At 47.7% G+C, this 20,840-nt stretch overlaps 1 protein-coding gene across 1 annotated transcript in view; it reads right to left on the reverse strand.

The window, feature by feature from the left end:
• SIK3 (SIK family kinase 3) overlaps positions 1–18,892 on the reverse strand; it is a gene marked incomplete at its 3' end in the record, with an annotated part of 35,016 nt that extends 16,124 nt beyond the window's left edge. The window contains 5 exon segments of the mRNA XM_009696511.1: positions 257–380; positions 1,314–1,438; positions 8,058–8,219; positions 14,907–14,970; positions 18,782–18,892. Coding sequence (XP_009694813.1) covers positions 257–380; positions 1,314–1,438; positions 8,058–8,219; positions 14,907–14,970; positions 18,782–18,823 — 517 coding nt within the window.
• Positions 18,893–20,840: the final 1,948 nt, after the last annotated feature.

Raw genomic sequence — 20,840 nt, forward strand, 5'->3', positions numbered from 1 at the left:
TAACATTTTGCTATAGTCTGCATAGTTATACACATGAAAGCTGAGACTTTAAATAAGAGTATTTCAGTTTCTAAATTCTAGATTCAGAACCCATTTTAGCTTACGTTACAAACCACCATCCAGCGGATAAGCTTCCCGGCACACCACTTCACTGGCATATAAATCAACTGGTATGCTATAATTTAAGTGCTACGAAGAATCTGTAAGCAGAGAGGCGGCCAGCGCCTGCTCAGCGCTGCAGGCGCACACCCCTTACCTGTGGACATGAAAAATGGAATGCGAAATTTCCCACTGAGCACCCTCGCCCGCAGGTTCTGCAGCGTGCTCCCGTCGAAGGGCAGAGCGCCGCAGACCAGCACGTACAGCACCACGCCGAGACTCTGCGTCCAAAACAAAGGTCACGTCAGCAACATTAGAGGAAGAGACCGGGAGACTGCAGCTAATTGCCGTGAATGTTGCTTAAACAGAAGAAAATCATAATACAGACTAAGAAGCAGCAAATCCCATTGGAATGGACCTTGTTGACATCTGAGTCCCGGGACAGCTAAATTCCTCCTTCAAACTTCAAGCCTAATTCAGACTTTCTCTGGAGCCTCGGAAGCCATCGGTTCACAAGAAGGCTACAGCCCCAAGCCTGCCCGCAGCAGCCCTGCGGTAGGAGGCTCCGGCCAACTGGCATGCCCAAAGAGCTTCAGCTGACCCACCGCACGGCCGTTTCACACCCAGGTATGCCACTCTTCCCTCCCACTCATCCCACTCTGCTTGGCTGGCAGAGCTCGAGGAGCCCCGCGAGGAGAAGAGGCAGGACAGCAGGCAGCCGAGCCAGCGTCGAGAGGCAGAGCTGCGGGGCAAAGCAAGCTTTGTGGTGCACAGCTAGTGCCACGGAGGAGGCTGTCCCAAGGCTCTGCGCCTCTGCAAAGCCTCGTACAGCAAAACTTGAAGTTTCCTCTTTCAGCTCTGCTGCGGTAGGTACTCTGCCACTCAACAGCAGTGAAGCAAACCCTATTTTGGGCAAACTAAATTAAAAGGCATTTCTGGGCAACTAATATTTTTGGCACCATGCCTCCCAATAAAGTGCACATGTGACATAGTAGCCAGAATAAAATTTTATAAGCATTTCTCCGAAAAACATTTTTTACCCTATCAGGGCCTTTTCTGTAAGACACATACTAAGGATTTCAGGAAGCAAAGCCAAACTATTTTTTACCCTATCAGGGGCTTTTCTGTAAGACACTTACTAAGGATTTCAGGAAGCAAAGCCAAACAGAACAAGAATTAGTTCAAAGCAAGAGAGAAAGAGGTTCATCCCGTACCCAAATGTCAACCTTTGGCCCATCGTATTCCTTTCCTTCAAAGAGCTCTGGAGCAGCATAGGGAGGACTCCCGCACCAGGTTTTAAGCAGCTGACCAGGTGTGAAGATGTTACTGAACCCAAAATCTGAAAGGACAAAGAGAACTGATTAGAGGAATACGATCCACTCCAACCATCCTAAACAAGTGGTGTTTAAGTAATTTGCCGAGTCTAGTAAAGTCACGTACAATCCTATAACGGCTAACTGATACACAGACATCCGAGAAACAAGAGCGCTAAAGAGGTAAGAAGAGCAAGTGCAACGCCAAAGCCACCTGGACAGCGTGCAACTATTCTCTGTACCAAGATGAAAGACCACCGAGCATTAACAGCGGCATGTCCGCTTTGTACAGCATAAAAACACACCCCGTTTAAACAACCTGCTGCAAAATGCCACGACTCAGGCCTGCCTCACATACTATAACCATACTGCCTTTGCTTAGCAGAACACAAAGATCTTTCCAAAAGTTTGCTCTTCACTTTCTACCCATGTGATTTCCATGCTGGAGTCAATACACCAGCAATCAGATCAAGCAGGGTTGCTGCAAGCCAGGTGGATGGTTTGGAATGAGGCTTCCACCTTATACTCAAGAAATCCCGCATAAGTCTTGTGGGTCAACTTCCAACCTTCAGCTTCTCTGACATCAAGCTTCACAACTTCATTAGGGCCAGGGCAGCTGCCAGCAAGGACAGAATGCAGACAAAGGGAAAGAAATTTTGATTTTTCAGAAAGCGCTACATGAGCTGGAAACTTTGGTTACGGTGGGCAGCTCTACAAACCAAGTCAAATCATCCACCAACAGCAAATAATAAATCCTGAAAGAGAAATTAAGAGAAAGGTCTTAACCTTACAGGCAGTCAACCATCAGCTTACGTGGGCACTAATGGCACTCTCCGCTACTTAACCTGCCACCCCCTGGCACGCAGCTGGGAGTTGTGCTGGAAAGACTAAAGAAGCCACAGTCTGCATTCAAGAGAAGTGAGCTTTTTCTTATAAAAAGAAAGAATCTTCACTAACAATTTCCTCCTTTTTTGCCCCAACTGAATAAAAGCAAAGACATAATCACAGAGAGGTGCCTCCGTGTCCCGCAAGCGTGGGGTCCCTAGAAGCAAGCTCTATCCGAAGGAGCGGTGCCACAAAGGTTATCTGCACGCTGTTGTGCCTCTCTCCCTGCTAGGCACGTGCCAGCAGGAGGGTGAGTGACGTTAATGCACGTGGACGGGCACCCACAGCAACGAGGACATTTTTCATGGCATTTGCTGGTACCAGCAGCAGCAAATCCTCACAGTAGGCTTCTGTGAGAAATGCTGGAAAAAACAAGGAGGGCCAGGAATGCTCAGATTGCAGACTCTAACCGATTAAATCGAAAAGCATCGTGGCAAAAATACACAGTACAGCTGCAGAATGTAGATATCTCTCATAAAGAGTTTAAGATTAATTTTGACACCACCACTGGTCCGAACTGCAGCACGTCTGGGATAATGCATAGCTGACTGCCTACCTGTTGGTGAAACACAAGATCCCAATGTTGCGCAAGGAGAATTTGGCTGAAAATGCGTATTTTAATACATACACGCAAACGGTAAAGAATATTTGAGATGCAAAAGCACAAAAGGATTTTTCCCATTTCTTGAATTAGACGATCATCTTGAAAATTCATCTTGGTTTTATCTGCTTGTTTCTCCTTACAGGCTTTTATCCACGCTTTAGAAGGTAAGGTCTTTGGCGTGCATTCTTTAGCCGTCAAGAAAGGTTTATTCTCCCAAATCATATAAAACTACAGGTTTGCCCTAACACATTCGATATTACCCTGCCGAAAGGAAAACGGTTGTCGTCTTTTCGACGAAAGCCTCTTTACAGCGGCGCCCAGAGTTTCACACCAACTTTCAAGAGCGAGCCACCAGGGAGGCCAGCGATGGCCAACACCTCTGTGCAGGGGGCAGAGAAAACCCCGCCGGCACTCCGCAGACAACGCACTAACTGGTGCGTCCATGCTCACTGCTTTCCTTACGGGATTTTCCATGACCTAATTTCAGGTGACCCTGCTCTCCTCCTTTAGACAGCTTCTGCAAAACTCAGCAGAGCACCGAGCGCAGCTCGGCACAGCAGGCGCAGTCGGCACGGCTCCTGCTAGCTCAGCTCCAGGAGGCTGCAGCCGACTTTCCTTCTTCCCATCCCTTCGCAGGGGCAAAATTTGCAACGTGGAGATGGTTTACGCTTGTGAAGAACATCTAGCGTGGTGTGTTCCTGTGGAAATACCTGGAGTACAGACAGTGCTGTACCTCAAAATGGAACACAGAGGTGGTAAATGTTCTTTAAAAGCATCACAGCATCAAAATAAGGCAGTTAAAAAACGCTTTGGGTTTTTGCCATTGGAAACGAAGTCATCTAAACTTCCAAAACACAAGAGCAGCCAGCCTTTAGAGGACTATTTCAGGGAAATAGCACACAGCTGCACAATCGTCCTTTCCACCTCTGCAAGCTTTTGAGCTGTTCTGTCTCACGTTTAAAGTAGGACATGTAACAGGTGCCTGAATTGCGGCGACCAGAGCAAGCACTAAAAACTAGAGCACTAAATGTATTCCCATCTCCTAACAACAAAGCATTTGTAGTCAAGTTTAGGCGTAAACTCTTTCTGACTGTGCCAGAACACGCCGGAATTTTGGTACTTCACATAAATTGAGCAAAGTATTCTGGTTTAGTTACTTTTATTTATCCCTATATGTACTCGAGCAGGCTTTGTGGCACTTTGGGAACCAACCGTATTTTCAAAGCAGTGAATATCGCCCCATGCAGCCCGCCACCAGCTCCAGCTCTGCAGAGGACAGCGGAACAAGGTGTTCCCCGCACTGCCGTGCCGGCCTGCTAACCGGTCACGCCGATGAGCTCCCCTCGACGGCGGCACGGCAAGCAAGCAGCAGCAACATCAGGTTGAAATTAGCCCAAGGGTTCACAGCTCTTTTTGCCGGTGGAGAGGAGGTGGGCAGAGAGAGCAAGCCCGCCAAGTCTCTCCTTAGAGAGCCGGGCTCGGAGGGCAGAGACGCCCGCGTTCAACCAGCAGGTTCTGGAGCTCCTGCGGTCGCCCCACGGCTGCCCCCGATTTCATGATGAAAAACTTCTCCCTGTGGAGAGCTGCTGCTCTACCCAGCACTTTCCGGGCTCCGGGTGAGTCACGCTGCTCGTCTCTGCGGGGAGCTGGAGCCAGACAGCTCCCTCTTACACGAAGCATTGCTCAAAGGCTGGAAACAGCTCCCAGAACCCACCTGAGCTGCAGGAACTGAGGTCAAGGCTGGCGAAAACAGAAGCCCCCCCCCGAAAGAGGAGGGGGGGGGGGGATTTGAAAAGTCCAAAGCAACAAACAACAAACAAAACCTAAACCAAACAAAAAAAAACCCCTACAACTTAAATAAACTTTCTTAAAAATTATGACAAGTCACCCGGTCCAAGGAGACGTATAAATCCAAATCCCCAGGGAGCAACCAGGGCTCCTCCACAAACAGATGCAGAGGAAAAAGGGCATTTCTGAAGAGCAAGTCAAAAGTCACAGTGATGCGATATAAAGAAAGTACTTGAAAGAAACATCTCCGTGCTACAAAAAAAAGTGGGCCCAGCCCCTCACCTTTCCTCAGAGCAGAGCCTCAGGGAGCTGGCTTCAGTATCTGCACAACAGGGACTTTCATCCTCAGAAGGCAACAGAACCAGCAGACTCTTGCAAACGAACGCAAAGCAATGCATAGATCGGATCCCTCTCCAAAACCATACCCCAGGAAGGCCCGGGTATTTAGCAACAATCACAACTCCTGGCTGAACTCTCTGACTGGGAGCACCAGTGAACACAATGCCAGAAGCTACTGACTCAGACTTTGAGAAGGTACACTGGAGAAAAAGCATCCATGGGAAAAATGAGAGGGAGGGTAATAGCATTTGAATCTGACTGTTTATGGAAAAACAGTATAGTTATAATCAATAAAAAAACCACCCCAAACCCAAGAAGCACACTTGTTGTCACCATTGGGTGACAACAGCAGCATTAACCCACTTCAAGACCGCTACACTCCCTAAGTGTCACCTACTTAACTAAAGCTGAGTAAGGGATGCAAGGCTGCAAGTGCAGGTCAGCAGTAACGTGCTAGAAAATCTGCACTGGGGAGAGTCTGAAAAAGTCCCAACGCTGCTGGAGTTACGCACATTACTAAAGGCTGTGCATATGGGTATATCAGAAGAACCACAAAGCTGTAGTCCCAGCCTCCGCTCCGGGTGTTTGAGATGACGCACTGGCTGACCGCATCCTTCAGGCTACCTGCCTTGCTGCTACTTGGCAGATAAAAAGTGACCAGACCTACCAAGCAGAGCCTTCAGAAGACACTCCAGATAAATCTATAGCCTCCATCAGCTGAACATTAAATGCATCATTGAAGAGGTTTGAGTTAGGCACAGTTAACGGGCTTGGCAGTGAAGGCTTAGCTGATCCTCCATTCTGTGTAGCAACGCTTTGTGCATTTCTGTAGTATTTATTCTAGGAGGTCTGGTGTGAAAGAGATCAGTTGCTATCGCTTCTTTTTTTGCTCTCGAAACAATGGAAGAACTGGTGTCAGGTCATAATTGACGATTTATAGGGGACAAAACTTAATAGTTGGAAAATCCTATACCATAAATCAGCTTTTCCAGGCTACTTTTCAAATCACTACATCTTCCTGCCAAGTAAAACAGTACCACCACCAGAGTGGGAACTATCTTCTAGAGTCCATTCTGGGAGCAGAGATTTGGAAGGAAAATAGTTTCCAGCTCCCTTAGATTAAAAAAAAAGTTTCCACAATTTTCAGACATTCACAGGGCTTGTCAGCGTGCTCACATGGACGTTTCTTTAGGAAACCCAGCTGTACTCCAGTTTCTACTCGTGTTAGTTTTTAACTTCTTTCTTTTTATTTGCTAGGCACCGTTCCCCCCGCTACACACAGATTAGCTTTTGCCCCACAAACACAAGATGGCCTCAAATCATTAGTGCATCTGTTTGCATAAAACAGATGCCTGAAAGCACTGCTTATAAAGACCTCCCGAGTAGCCTTTCTCGTAGGAGCTCCGTTACCTGCCACCACCTCCTCCTGCTGCCCAGGGCAGCGGTCACCAACAGCCGCTTGCTGCTGCCCTCCTCCAGCACAGATGCTCTTACCCAACCGTCAGAAATGGGTCTGACCGGCAAACCCAAGCCCTTCTTCCCACCCTGTCAGTGCGTTTCTCTCGGTGACTGCACGCAGCGCGGCTCTGGGAAGCGAGAGCTATCCGGCTGTCATTGGGCCACGGAATCCTGTGCAGCGCAAGGCGGCACAGATTCCCTTAACACGTAGGAAATGCTACGAACCACTTCCATCAGCGACGTGCCTCTTACTCATCTTCTGCTCCCAGAAGAGCAGGTTATCATCCTTGTGCCAAGGAGGACACGGTGCATACTATTAAGCGCCCAGAGGAAGTTTCATAAAGTCCTTCACTCCTTTCTATTCCTTCTCCATTCCCTCCTCACAAAGTGAGGACAAGGGAAACCTAAGAAATCATTAATCATCTTACTACAGATCAGATGTTAAACTTTAACACCTACGGATGGTACATGAGAGAACGGTAACACAACGAACAAGATTGTTTCCTCTCTCCAAGATGGTATCAAGCTAGAAGAGTATTCCCCAACTCCCAGTAATAAGGTCACAGACTGAAAAGTTTTGTAGCCCTGAGCACTCTTCTTTTTTTAAAGTCAAGTTACAAACCCTTGTAAAAGCCGACAAGCTCTCCAAGCAAGTCTATTAAGAGAGGGGGCAACAAAGCCCTTTCCAAAAATGCTCTGCTATGCGTTAGGCTCTAGCAGAATTAAATGGTAAGTATGAGCTCTTCCAATCCAAAAGCCCATGAAATGAGATGACCAGGGCAGTATTAAATCCTCGTTTAAATCCTCGTTTCAATCGGTTGCTACATAATCCCACAAAGCTAAATAAAGTCAAGTCTAGCCAGTGCATCACAGAGCTCAGCGGCCAAGGCTCAATCTCATGTACAAGAGGATCACAGACACGCAGGCCTGCGTTGGGTCAGCCGAGAAACTGCCCGAGGTGCAAGCTCCCTGGAAGGGCAGTTATCAGCAAAAAACCCCCACTGCCCAGCAAAACACTGGGACCTGGCTGTAAGGGCCTCTTTATTCAGTAACTTCAGCTTCTCCCCCTGCAATGAATAAATTACCCAAAGCACTCAGGCCAATTCTCCTGCTTGGTCAGACAGCTTAGTGAAGTGATTCCAAGAGTGCCGTTTCCCCTTCACTGCCCTACCATAAACGTTGTCACCCCTACCTTTTCTGTTCTTTCTCTCCCACTTAGCTTTGAACAAGTCCTAAACCAGCACCAGGACAAGGCCATTTTTTAATATTAGTCTCGCCCATTATCCAGCGTATCGGAACACCACAGTCATCTATAGCTGCATATCTGCCTAGGAAGCCAAAGCTGCTCTTCTTTCCTCCGTCTTTCATTTTGCACTACTTGAAGGGAGATATAAATCTCCTGGCTACAACCTGGCAGTTTCAGCTCTGGGCAGCAGGCCACACAGAAATCCAAAGCTTCCTTTAGCTGCACTGCGTTTCCTTCTTTCTGAATACCTGGAAGCAGCCAATGCCTACATTTATTAACTTCTGAAAGCAGCTGCCTTCCTCCCACACTGCTAGTCTTAGCTCACCTGCTATTTTGATGTTAAGGTTGGCATCCAGAAGTAGATTTTCTGCCTTCAGATCTCTGTGGACTATATTACGACAGTGACAAAAGTTGACAGCAGCCACTATTTGCTTGAACTTTCTCCGGGCTTCCTTCTCCGCCATACGTCCGTGGGCCACCAAGTGATCTGCAAGGGATGAAGTGAAGAACAAAGCAGTTATCCACACAGGGAGTTCAACCCAGGCAGAGGCTTCTCGCACGCCTGCAGCAAGCGATGCAGAGGACGGGCAACGACGTGGGCACCAGGGTGTTTTCCGGGTTCCAACACCGGACAGGGTCTCCGCTGAAGCTACACGGGAAGGGACTCTGGCACACCACCACCACAGCAGCCCTTACCTGGGCCGTCTCTGGTTGATGGGGCTGGCTAGAAAAATCAGAACTGTTACGTGAAAAGCATAAAGGTTTTAAAATCTTTTTCTACATCAAAATAGAAATAAAACTTTTTCAACCTTTTCCTTCAAATACCAAGCCTCGCACCATACTACCTCAACAGCGAGCGGCACAGGTTCGCAGCCACGTGCCGTGCCTCCTTCCTTCTGGTTTTCCACAGGAAACTTGTCTCTGGTCTAACAAGCCTCACCAAAAATAACTCTCACTGAAACCAGTGGAGCCGCAGCTAGTTAAAGAGACAGCCGGCTCCTCAATCTCCACTTTTTAGCTAACTCATCTACCAGCTGCAGAAAGTATTTAACATCATCCCCCTTCAGAGGGGAAGCCACGCGTGAGCAGATCAGACTGAAACCCCACTAATGCTCCACAGTTTGCGCTAGCTCTGTTCCAGCAGGCCGTGCGTCTGCCTCTGACCCACGCTCTCCTCGTTTCTGGGGGGCACAGGGTGCTCGCTCCACCAGGTACACCTCGGCTGAGAGCCAGCCTCAACGCTCCCAAAGCATGCCAGCTCCCCTTGCTACACACGCTGCAGCTCAGTGCAAAGCTACAGCTTCATGGAACGGTTGTACTCCTGCAACGCAACAGAAGAAAGTCATCGCGCACACTTCAAAACACGTGTAGGGGTTCCTGACACTCATAACCGGCCTCTGGGTACTTGCTACTGTTTTGGTGCCAAACACATACTTGCAATACTCAACAACACATTTCACCATAAAAGTGGAGCTTGCCTCTGCCACGGAAATCTGAGCACTCTAAAATATTTCGTTGAAAATCTACACTCTCACTCAAAGGTAGGACTTGTTGCCAGCCAGGCTTTCCTTGGGAGCTAGCATTGCACACATGGATGTGAAAAGTCTCCTCTAAGAGATCACAAAGGCAGGCAATACAGCAGCGACCCAACTGAAATCAATCCACTTCAAAGCTGAAAGCGCCAGACTTACAGAAGCCACTCAGACTACCCTGCAAGCAGGGATGGACAGGCAGGGGACAGGCAGTAGAAATGGCAGAGAGAGGAGGAGAAAAAGCATCCCCCTCCCCTGAAGCATCAGCAGAACAGGCAACAAAACTCTGCCAGGAAAAGTGTAAAAGTCAAAGTAAGCAACAGTGGAAGTATGAAATAGAATTATTACACTATCCTAATAGCTCTCTACCCTAGAAGCAAGTTTAACTGAAACTGATGTAGCACAGGAAGAGATACAGGTAGGAATAGTAGTTTGCAAGACTATGGAGTTGAGGACAGTGGTACAAAACTGCAGGAGAAACCCCAGAAGAGTCCTGGAGAGCCCCTGGTAACCACAGGTCCTGACCCACAGGTGGGACCAGGAGGGTTCCCGAGTCTCCCCAACTCAGGGGAAGAGCTTCGGAGAGGTTTGCACAAGCCCTCTCCTCTCCGACGTGGGTCACAGAGCAGGCTAGCAGAGGCACCAGCAAGCCAAACCTCAGAGGTTTATTATCTCCTTGCCCATTTCAAGAGGCTGTTACTTCTCAGTCGGGCCATCGAGTCAGCCCCAAAAGGCTTCTGGCCAAAAATAGGCTGAAATGATTAATTTCACTCCATAAACTCCATTAAACCAGAGGGCTTGATAAGAGTTATCTGGTCTTGAAAATAATAAAAATAAATCACTTCTGAAGGTTTCTCATCAGGTGGTTGTATTTTTCCCAGTCACCCATTAATTAAAATACCTGCGACATAATTGACTCGCAGTAAATACTAATTACCAAGATCAGTCAAAGCAGTTCTGCTGACTTCTGACTGCACAGCAACCTACTTCTTTATGTTTGACTACTCATGTTGTGCAACAGAGTGAAGATGTTTTTCAAAGAGCTTGTCAATTGAGTTTTATTCATCGGATGAACTTATTCCATGAACAAATCTGAACCAGGGCTGGGGAAGGAAATCCATCACCAATTCCAACCTGACCCTCAAGTCACTTGCTAGGAAACGCAAAATTTACTATCTCAATTAGCCCCACCATATTTCATTAAGCCATCTGCACGGTCATAAATTTTTTGCTCTAAAGAGTTGGGAGAGTGACAAGTAGAGTTAAGCAAGGACCTGCTGCAATTTAAGCATTACCACTGATCAATAGATAGTGGCTCAGCTCCTAAACAAGTCAAGGTCATCCACATCTCTTCCTCCACTCAAACGTGGGAGCACAGCCCGCCGATATAGCAAGCGCTCTTGAAACGAAGCGCAAGGCTCCAATCTCTCACAGTTTTTGGAAGGTATTTTAGAGATTTTCCTGCAGGCAAGACATCAAATCCAGCTGCTGCTGCAGCAGGTGTCTTTCCACAAGGCTCTCCTCTCCTAAGTATATTTTTGCCCAAACCAGGTTCACCTGTCCCCACGCACGGACGGTGGCACGAGCTGTACAGTCCTGCGCTCCTCAGACTGTTGCTCTCAGCAGCTGCCCTGCCAGACGTCCGCTCACGCAGCAAACTCTGCTGCCCCTTTGATTAGTCAGTCCTGCTTAGGTTGCAGAAAAAAAAAAAATCTTCTTAGGTTAGGCGTGAAATTTCACTTTTCATGAAGAAAAGTGAGTGGAGGCCGGTCCCCAAGCTCTGCACGTAGGCACAGCACTTGGAGACCGCTGACATTTCTGCACAAGCTCCAGAGGAAGGACAGAAACAATGAAGCTACAGAATACTTCACATACCGAGGGCAACTGTATGCCAAAATTAACCATTGCAGGCTTAGTCTGCATAAACCTCTCACGCAACGGAGGTTACAGCGATGGCCTGAATGTTCATCTGGGAGCCAGCACGCTGATCTCGAGTGCGCCCAGTCCCGAAGCGCAGACTCACCGCTGGGTCGTACACACGTCAGCGGGCGCTCTGGGAGCTGAAGAGGCGTACGGCATTGCTCCTTCGAGTGTTTTCCAGAGATTGCATGATTTCATGTCATGACCCTTAAAAAACATCTGTTCTGTGTACTTTTATGAAGCACCTGATGCTGCTCTCTGCATTAAAAAACCCCAGTAAAATCCTACACTGAAGAAAAAGCATCTTCTGGTTACGAGACAGGACCGATACATAAGTTCCCACTTTTCGCCTCTGGACAGACTCCTCGTGCTTTGAAGTAGCTTTCTGTCTGGAAAGTAAATGCTGCTTAAGCTTCGCATCTCCTCCGTGGGGTGGATTAAGTCACATTTCCAGCGTACTTGGTGACCTTGTGATCTCATAAGCAGAGACCTGATCTTCTAGCGACTGGTACCACGTTGTGTAACGCGTCCGTCCGCTCCATGCTCAGAAAAGCTGTCTGGACAAGCGGGCAGGAGATGGGAAGACGAGGTGGCAGAAACAGCAGACGTGCTAACCAACCACATCAACCAGGCGACGATTTTGTCAAGCTTTCTGAAAATTTTTGTTGATCAACCAAGTACCCGTATTTTTGCCATTAAGGACTGCAGATTATTTACAGTATTCACAGTACACAGCTGAAACGAAAATAGACTTTTAGATTACATTCTGTTTGACCTCAAAAAAAGGACACTCGAGGGACCTGGAACAAAGAGCACCCTGTGTTTAAAAGGAGACATTCATTTGTTCATAACGTCAAACCAGCAACCCAACCACACGCAAAACATGCATAGGGACAAAAATAACAATTTACATTTTACTGCTTAAGCCCACAGCAAAAGCAAGTCTTCTCCCTGATCCCCACGCACCGCTATGCAAACAGAGAGAATTATCAAAACGTTTCCAGTAACAGACGAATCAGAGGCATTTACAGCACAGCTTGGCCGCTGAAGGAGCTATCAGCCCTTTTACCGGCAATTCAGATAAACAGGTTGTACAGCTCCCCTAGGCGCTAACCCAGGACAGCCTGCGGAGCTCAGAGCAGCCAGGGACAGGACAGACAAGCGCCCAACACCGGCTGACTGACCTGAACCATGGCCACTTAGAGAAACTACCATTCTTTCAGCTAAAAATTCCAACCTATATTACTGTCTACGTCATATTTACCGTTGTAGGGCACAGCTTAAGCCTTTGAAAGTCTTCTGAAAGCATCAAGGGAAACAACTGCAATTTGCGTCCAATAAAAACTTGTGGTTTACAAGAGGGAGATGCTGTAACGCAGATTACACGAGGCACTCAGCCTTACACCGAGCGTTTAGCGTCCGGACAACTGTGGTTGGCAGCCCCCCCACCCCCTCCTCCAGCTCAGCACTACGCTTTAAAACCTCGGTCATGCAGATGTTAGGAGACAACCCAGGAAAAGAAATAAAAGACTCGGCACAGGCACGTTTAATGCAGAGGATTCCCCAGCACCCAGTAATGGACAGGGTGATGGCGACTGCACTCTCCATATGCACCCAAGGCGGCCATCCCTGCAGCATGTCCAGCGATTCCTAACAAGCCTACCGTAAGAGGGATGGGTGCCAAGTTGAAGCAACGTGCAGACAACGTTTTATCCTCAGTAACAGGTAAGGTCCAGCTTCTGCCCGCCACACCACGCTGTGGAAGAGCCGGAGCGGGTGCGAAGCCAGCCCACGCTGCGATAGACTTTGTCTCCACAACGTGAGGACGTGAGATTCTTCAGTACTGGAGCTGCTGACGGCTGCAAGGAAACCTTCCCAAAATGGGTTGCTGTTTCCTCCCTGTAAATTGCTTCCGCTGTTAGAACAAAGTCTTCGTGGCTCCTCAGGAAACTCCTATTACAAAAAGCTGAGACTTCAGCTTCCCCCTCTCTGCTCTAACACGGAGGGCGCGCAGGGCCCCGTGCGGTGCCTGAAAACGCTCAAAACCGGCTAGCGGGGGCACAACCTCCTGGTTTAGGTCTGGAGAAACATCACAGCTATTACCTAACTGGCTGCTCCCAGCTATCAACGACAATAAAATGCTGGGCAGCGTAATGGAAGTTAGCCATACCGATGAGCTGAATTTACTACAGCATAAAGTATTTCAGAAAGCAATTAGATTTTCACTTCAACTCATGCAGAAGGCTATTTTTGTAACCAAGGGAATTCATTCCAAGTTTGTATATGAGCTTGCACATACTTCTGGATTTAAAAAAAGATGAGCCCATCTCTGCCAAATTCAACAGAAGAGGGAGAAAAAGCAAAAAGTGATTTACTCTTTTCTGCGGTGATCTACATGCAAGCAAACTCTAATACATGTTCAAGTGATTTCGCTGCAATTACGACTTGCTGCACAAGGTAAGATGAATCTTACAAGCCTTCAGATCTCTTGGGTGTCTAACTGTGATTGATGTTTGAGGAAACAACTGGAAGACTCAGCTGGAGGAAGTCAGATTTTTCACCAGGCGATCCACACTTTCCAAGCATCAGCTACTACTTGCTTCTTCCTTCAGCTGTCACGTCCTCAGAGAGGACGTCCGAAGGACATGGACAATGTGGAGAAGGCATGACAACCATCTACAAAGGTACTGAGGAACCGGTGTTAGACTGTATTCACTGGAAACCGGCATTTTTCAGCAGCTGAAGGTGCCTTATTTTCCTTAACGTGAGGCTTTCCTTGCTTCACTACGAGCTTCATCTGTTATTACAACTCAGTCTCAGTTCCAGCAAAGCGAGCGGCTCTGACACCAAAAGTGAATCTACTGCAATGACTTAAGAGGACAAAAAGGAGAGTATTTCCATTTAGCTGACAGGCCGTATGCGACCGTCCCCTCACAAGGACATTGCCTGAAGCAGATTTAAGCCAGCTCGCTTCAAGCACGGAGGATTTTCCCCCTTTTCTGAGGCTCACAGTGGCTAAGCTAATAAAGACCAATCTTGCAGAATTCCGACTCTGTCACCTGGCACAAAACTCCAGTGTGTAAGTAAATCTCTATGTCTACAGGTTTCTTATTGGTCACGGCAATAAAACAAGCAAATTAATAAATCAGTCAACAGTTCCTGTAATTGTGCTGCACAGATACTTCTTTTCCTTCAAAGAATAGCTTCTGCGGTCAAGAAAGCTCAGCCAAAACATTGTTAGCAGACAATGGAGTTTAAAATGGATGTAATTAATACATGCTAAGATAAAATCAGATATCAAAAAGATAAGAAAATACATGGTTTTGAGAACAGACTACTACAGAACCGCAGGACAGTCCGTTTCTTTGAACACTGCTAACTAACATACACCAACATTTCCACTACAGTTAACAAGTTTCATCCAACTTGTTGGGAAGCAAAGTATTCAGCAACACTTTAAAATCCAACACCTTTCATTCCAAAGTCCGCATAAAAGAGGAGCAGCACCACCTGTCTATGAAACCCAAAGAAGAAACAGAGGTTATGGAAGTTATTTTTCCATCAAGTTGGTATCATGTATTTCTTTACCCCTCTTGTCAATGGAAAGTTTTCAGACCGAAGGGCATCTCTCAACTGCAACAAGAGAGTGTGGCAGCTATTTTCAGTTTACTGTAGTTGACCAAGTGCATTATCTGATTAAAGAATGCAATAAATGTACTTACCAAATATTTCCCCTCCACTAGCATACTCTGTCACTAGATAAATCATCCTCTCCGTCTCCATAACCTGGGCGCAAGGACAGAAAAGTGACAGATAAGGAGACTGCCATGTGCAAAAAGAACTTAACTAATTGAAAATTTTTGTTCCTTCTATAACACATGTAACTGCTTTCATCAAATCCAAAATATTACTTTCCCATGCTTTACAGAGCTATGCAAAGGAACGGACAGGAACTGGGGAAAGGATCAAACAACAAGTTTTAAACACTAAATCTGTAACTAGACACAACTCTTCATCTGCACCTTCCTCCTCTTCTCTTTCCCCCTCTGCCCTGGTTTCGGCTGGGGTAGAGTTAATTTCCTTCCTAGTAGCCGGTACAGTGCTGTGTGTTTTGGATTTAGTATGAGAATAATGCTGATAACACACCGATGTTTTAGTGGTTGCTAAGTAGTGCTCACCCTGAGTCAAGGACTTTCCAGTTCCCCAGGCTCTGCCAGCGAGGGGGGGGCACAAGGAGCTGGGAGAGAGCATGGCCAGGAGAGCTGACCCCAACCAGCCCAAGGGATGTTCCATACCACAGCACGGCATGGCCAGCATAGAAACTGGGGGGAGTTGGCCGGGAGGGGCCGATCGCAGCTGGGGGACAGGCTGGGCATCGGTCAGCGGGTGGTGAGCGACTGTATCATGCATCACTTGTCTTGTTTGGGTTTTATTCCTCTGTCTCTTTTTGTTATCTCCCTTTTCATTACTATTATTTGTTATTTCATTGCAATTATTAAACTGTTCTTCTCTTAACCCCCAGGTTTTACCTTTTCCCAATTCTCCTCATCCCATAGGGGTCAGGGGGAAGAGTGAGCGGAGCGAGCAGCTGCGTGGTGCTTGGTCCGTGGCTGGGGTGAAACCACGACACCCTCCCTTTAGCATTTGCTCCCCGGTCTTGTCTTGTTCCAGCAGCCTGGGAGACGTTTCAGGGCTGCTGCAACCAAACTAGTTTACCTTTCTAATTAATCAGTCCATTGCAGGCACTAAAATAACCAAGACGATTTTGCCAAAGGGAGGGGAATATTCGCTGAATTGATAAGTGACTTCCGAACGAGTCGAGACAAAGGCAGCAAGGATGCCGCGCTCGGCACAGCAGCGGGGCCACTGCACAGGACTCTCTGGAGCAATCGACTGATCTCTGAGCACGGTTCTATCACCCTCAGTGAAACCTACCCTCCTAAACGACCTGAGAGTCCTGAACAAGTTCTACCAAAGCCCCTATCAGGATGCAGAAGAGGGGAAAAGCGTAGGGCAAGGCACTGTGTGCTAAAGACAGGCCTCAACTACATTTTTAATGCTTACCAGACAGTGGGTGAGGGCGTACGACCACCCTGAGCTCACAAGCAGCAGCACACAATGCCTCCCTGCCTGCAGGTTTGCTAAGGCTGGCTCCGAGGGCCCTTTTCTCACCCGGTTGTGGTTTTGCGACCCGCCTTTGGGCAAGTACACACTCGGGGTGTTTTCCAAAACTTGGTGCTATTTATTTAGCAGGTTTCACAGCTTTGTCAATGGGAAAAACGCCGCATTTCACTTCCAGGACTGCAGTGCTGAACCTCTGGAGCCAGGCAGGGGGGGTCAATTTTTGATACTCTGGGGTGTTTAGAAAAGCCCGGGAAACAGCTGGATTTTGTTTTGGCTTTTCTCTCTTTCAAAGACAAGTGAAAGTTCACCTCTTGACATGAAATGGACTATTATCCCAACAGAGAAGCTGGCTATTTGGAGCCCAACACTGCTTGTTCTTCCTGAGAACTACGACTTGAACACGTAGGCTTCATATTTTGCATGATGCATGCCTGATCCGGACAACAGCAGCTGCTTAAACAGCTGGATCGCTATTATTCTGATGTTAAGACAAGAGTATAACGAAGACAAACCTTAGTTCTGCTCAAGTGTCACAGGGCACGATATACAGCTCCTACTTAACAGTGACATTACATGAACAGAAAACCTTTAGGAAGATATTTTTAAGTGCGTTTCTGTTTCCAGACAGCATCTCTTACATTATAGACTACTATCGTTACAGACACTTTCTCCTTTTTCACTGACACCTTTTAAGTTTTATAAGCTCAAGGAAACGTGATTTTTACACTCAGATTCCTGACAAAAAGCTACAAAAGGCTCCAAATTCCCAACACTAGGTTTTAGTAGTTTTAATGTAAAAACAAATGCCACTGAAAGTACCCAGAAAGAACAGCCAGATGAAACATGCTCCTCTGTTGGTACTCTTCTCCCACCTTAGCAAAGCCAAGCCACAAGCGTCACCTGTTCAGTATCACATCAAAAGCTTTAGATGGAATAAAACAGGTTGAAAAACAGGTCTCTGGCTCAGAAAAAAAGCTTTAAAGAGTCAGTTTGCAGAGAAGCGTTCCCCAAGTACCTTAATAATGCCTCAATTCTGCAGCGTCTGCTGTAAGCATCTCACACTTGGCGGTTTGGCCAGAGTAGCTGAACATTAACCTCTGTCACTTCTGCTCAGTTTTAACTCTTTGGAGTCCAAATAATTACTCATCTGTCAGGCACAGAGGAGAAGTAGACTGGGCCTGAAGAGGCAAGAGTTGGCTCTAGGGAACGGCAGCTTCTATTGAGGGTTACCACAACTTTTCCCTTAAAACCCACATGTGAACGTTACATTACAAACAGAAATAACCCCAGCATATTTCCCCCAGGATTTCAACTTTTTAACATTCCAATGCCTGCCGTCCGAGTCAGGCAGGTACAAACAGGAGATCCCCATCCTAATTAGTTTCTCACACCTGAGCACTCCCCCAAGACGAAGGGTCCTGGGCAGCCCTTTCTCCACTCTGTGTGCCAGCCCAAAGAAGAGCTGATTTTCCATCCACAGCTTGGATGCAAGTCCCCTCCTTTCCCAAAGCAGCCTGTGGCTGCGAGCCCTCTGGCAAGCGTAGCGCTCCATCGAAGGGGCAGGTAGTTCTGCGTGAACCTGGCAGCCAGCGGTCAGCTCTGGCAGGATGCCGGGAAGGAGCCTCTGTCCCACAGCTTCCCAGAACTGGGATTGCAAGCAACAGAGGGGAGTTTGCACAGAGCTTTCTAGCGCTTTTTGGTTGTAAGTCACTGCTTGAGCCCTTGTATCAGAAAGGCCCAGAGAGGGAGCCTTTCATCTGTCCAACAGCTTCCAAAACAGCTTTTAACATTCCACCAAGGTGTTGGCCTCCTTTATTCCTCCGCTCCCATCACTCTGCTGTCTGCTTGTCTCTGGCCTCTTGCAACTCCCTGGTCGTTCTATTTGATCGTACAGTCGGAGGGGCACCACCGACCACATGTGTAAAAGGCAACACACACGGATTCGGTCTCTGGCGGTTTTGTCTGCAAACTGAAAATGCCATACAAGCTGGAGAAAAAGTCCGCAAACAAGTTTCAAAAGCAGCTCTGCCGCTGCTATCGATCACCTTCCAGGAAAGCAGAGAGCAGATCAGCAAGTCCTTGGGGCTGCAGGGCAACTGGGCAGGTAGAGGAGAGCAGGGAAACCGCATGCTTGCAGTCCTGCTAGCGGGTAAGACTTACTCTCGCCCTTAAATTGAGAAGGGGAGCCCGCATCCGCTTTCAACTGGGAAACTGAAAAGCACACAATAGCCATAAACAAATGGCAAGAGGCCAGCCCACAACGGAAGCGCGATCTCCCAGAAAAGAGAAGGATTAGCCACGCTTTCCCCCCCTCCGCCCCTCTAATCAAAGTACTCCGAGACCTTGAAAACATAAAGGACTTTCCCAGTACTTCACCTTGGAGGAATGGAGGGATAACCCTAGAGAAATCACTACTATACAGCGTAAAGCTATAGCACAGAGGGCCGGAAAACCCACAGCAGAGAGCTCCTACCTGGTATAACCTGATGATATGTGGGTGGCAAAGCATCTTCATGATCTGAACTTCTCTAAATATCTTCTTCAGGTTCTCCTCATCCAGCTGTGTCTTATCAATTATCTTTATGGCAACCTAGCAGAAGGGGAAACAGAAGAGAGGTTATCCACCCAGTTGCATATATTAGGAAAAGCACTTTTAAAAACAAATACTGCATGTAAGACCCTGCTATGCTGGAACACGGCATGGAAACAGAATACGTTGTCCCTGCCTCCGAGAGCCTGGGATCTCTGAGCAGCCTCCCAGAATCCAGCCAACTTGCCATGAAGTGAGTAGGAAGCAGCTTTGTTTCCTAACTCTTGGCGTATTTTCTCTACAGAGGGTACCTCATTAAGAGGGCAGTGTTGCAGAAGGCAGCAGGATTTTTAGGCCGTTGCCCATTAGCACAGTACAGCATGTTCACAGAGGCACCCAATACTGCGCTGAAAAGCAAGTTACTTCCGAACTCCTGGACACATTTCAAGCAACCCCAAACATCTCTTCTGTTTGCTCGAAGGAATCGGGGTCCTAGATCTCACCACTCAGCTTCGCTCTTCAGCCTTGCCACTGCCCTGTTCACTTACCGCTGGAGGATGCACCCAGAGGTGGCCTGGGAGCTGCAGGGCTTCAGCATAAAAGCAGTGAGACAGATGGAGAAGTTGCCAGTTAGCCACACAGAGGGGGAAAACAGCTTTCAGGGACCAAAATCTGGACGCGCATCTCACTAACAGAGCTGATAAATACGAGCAGGGGTGGGAACAGGGCGGGGTTCAGGCTTCTAACAATCAAGGTATTTATTGATTTTAAAACAGAATTGCTCTATAACGCTACCCTAAAACAGTTTAAACAAGCCTAAGTGCTTCCAGTCGGCTGCTCTCCAGAATACGCCCGTCCTCAAAGAGTTCCTCGCTTCTCTTCCCTCCACCTTGCCCGAGCATCCTTCCCTGGTGCTGGGGGCTCCCAACTCTTTTGGGCACAGCCAGCAAAGCCAGACTCCAAACGGGGAGACGCTTCTGCGCTGAGAAGTCCACACGTGAATAATAAGGAAAGGAATCTTTTCCAGATGGCCAGGTTTAGCAGGGGGAGAAGAGGCAACCGCCAGCGTTCCACCTTGCCGCAGCAAAGGGCTGAGAGAAAAGGCTGCTCTTACTGGCAGAGGAACATTTGCACTGCTTCTTCTAAACCAGATTTCAGCCTTGAGTTAATAAGTACCTTCCTCCCCACCAAGAAACATCAGTGCGAGCGAGCAGCTATAGTACGCCAGCCTAGTTTGGCTGATTTATGGGCTGAATTAACATCCACCAGCATGTTTTCTCGCTTAGAGATGGCACTCTCCCTGGGAAAAGAGCCACTTTTACAAATCTTCTCCTGGTTGCTTTGCTAAAGCGTAATTTACAAAACTTCTGTCAAGGAAGACTGCAGAATCATGCAAAGACATGGGGAAGGGCATGCAAAGCAGCACTGCGGTAAAAAACGCTGATGATGCACAACCAGAAAGATCTGACACAGGAGCCCAAAGCCCAATTACACAAATGCTTAGCTTGTAACAGGCTCCGGCACTCGCTAGGGACGAGGACAAGTGCTCCGCACACAGAGGCGTGCCACATCCAGGGACAAAACAACCCACAGGGGCACACGATCCAAAACACATACGGTTCCTCTAGTGCCAAACTCCAAGTGCAATGCTAAACGATGCTCTAACGGGCACGGTGCTGTTTGGAGAAAAACAAGCAAACAAGAAAAGGATCTTTAGGATCTTTAAGGGAACAATCTGAAGCGCAGAAAAATGAAGGTTCATATTTTATGATAAAATCCTTGCCAGGGGAATAACTGCCCTGCATGTAAGCAGAACACAGCAGAATCCCGAAAAGGCACCAATCACAATAAGCTGTTTCTTCCATTTGAAACCTGTAATTCAGAGTACAGGAACGATTCCAGACTCGTAAGTCACCGAGCATGCTTCCTACAGCAAGGACAGAAGCTGAAAGGCAGCCAGGTCTGGCACTGCGCGCTGGAAGCTGCTGGCAGGAACGGGGCT

The sequence above is a fragment of the Cariama cristata genome, unplaced genomic scaffold (genome assembly GCF_000690535.1).
Source record: "Cariama cristata isolate BGI_N322 unplaced genomic scaffold, ASM69053v1 scaffold17073, whole genome shotgun sequence".
In the NCBI taxonomy this organism is placed as follows: domain Eukaryota; kingdom Metazoa; phylum Chordata; class Aves; order Cariamiformes; family Cariamidae; genus Cariama; species Cariama cristata.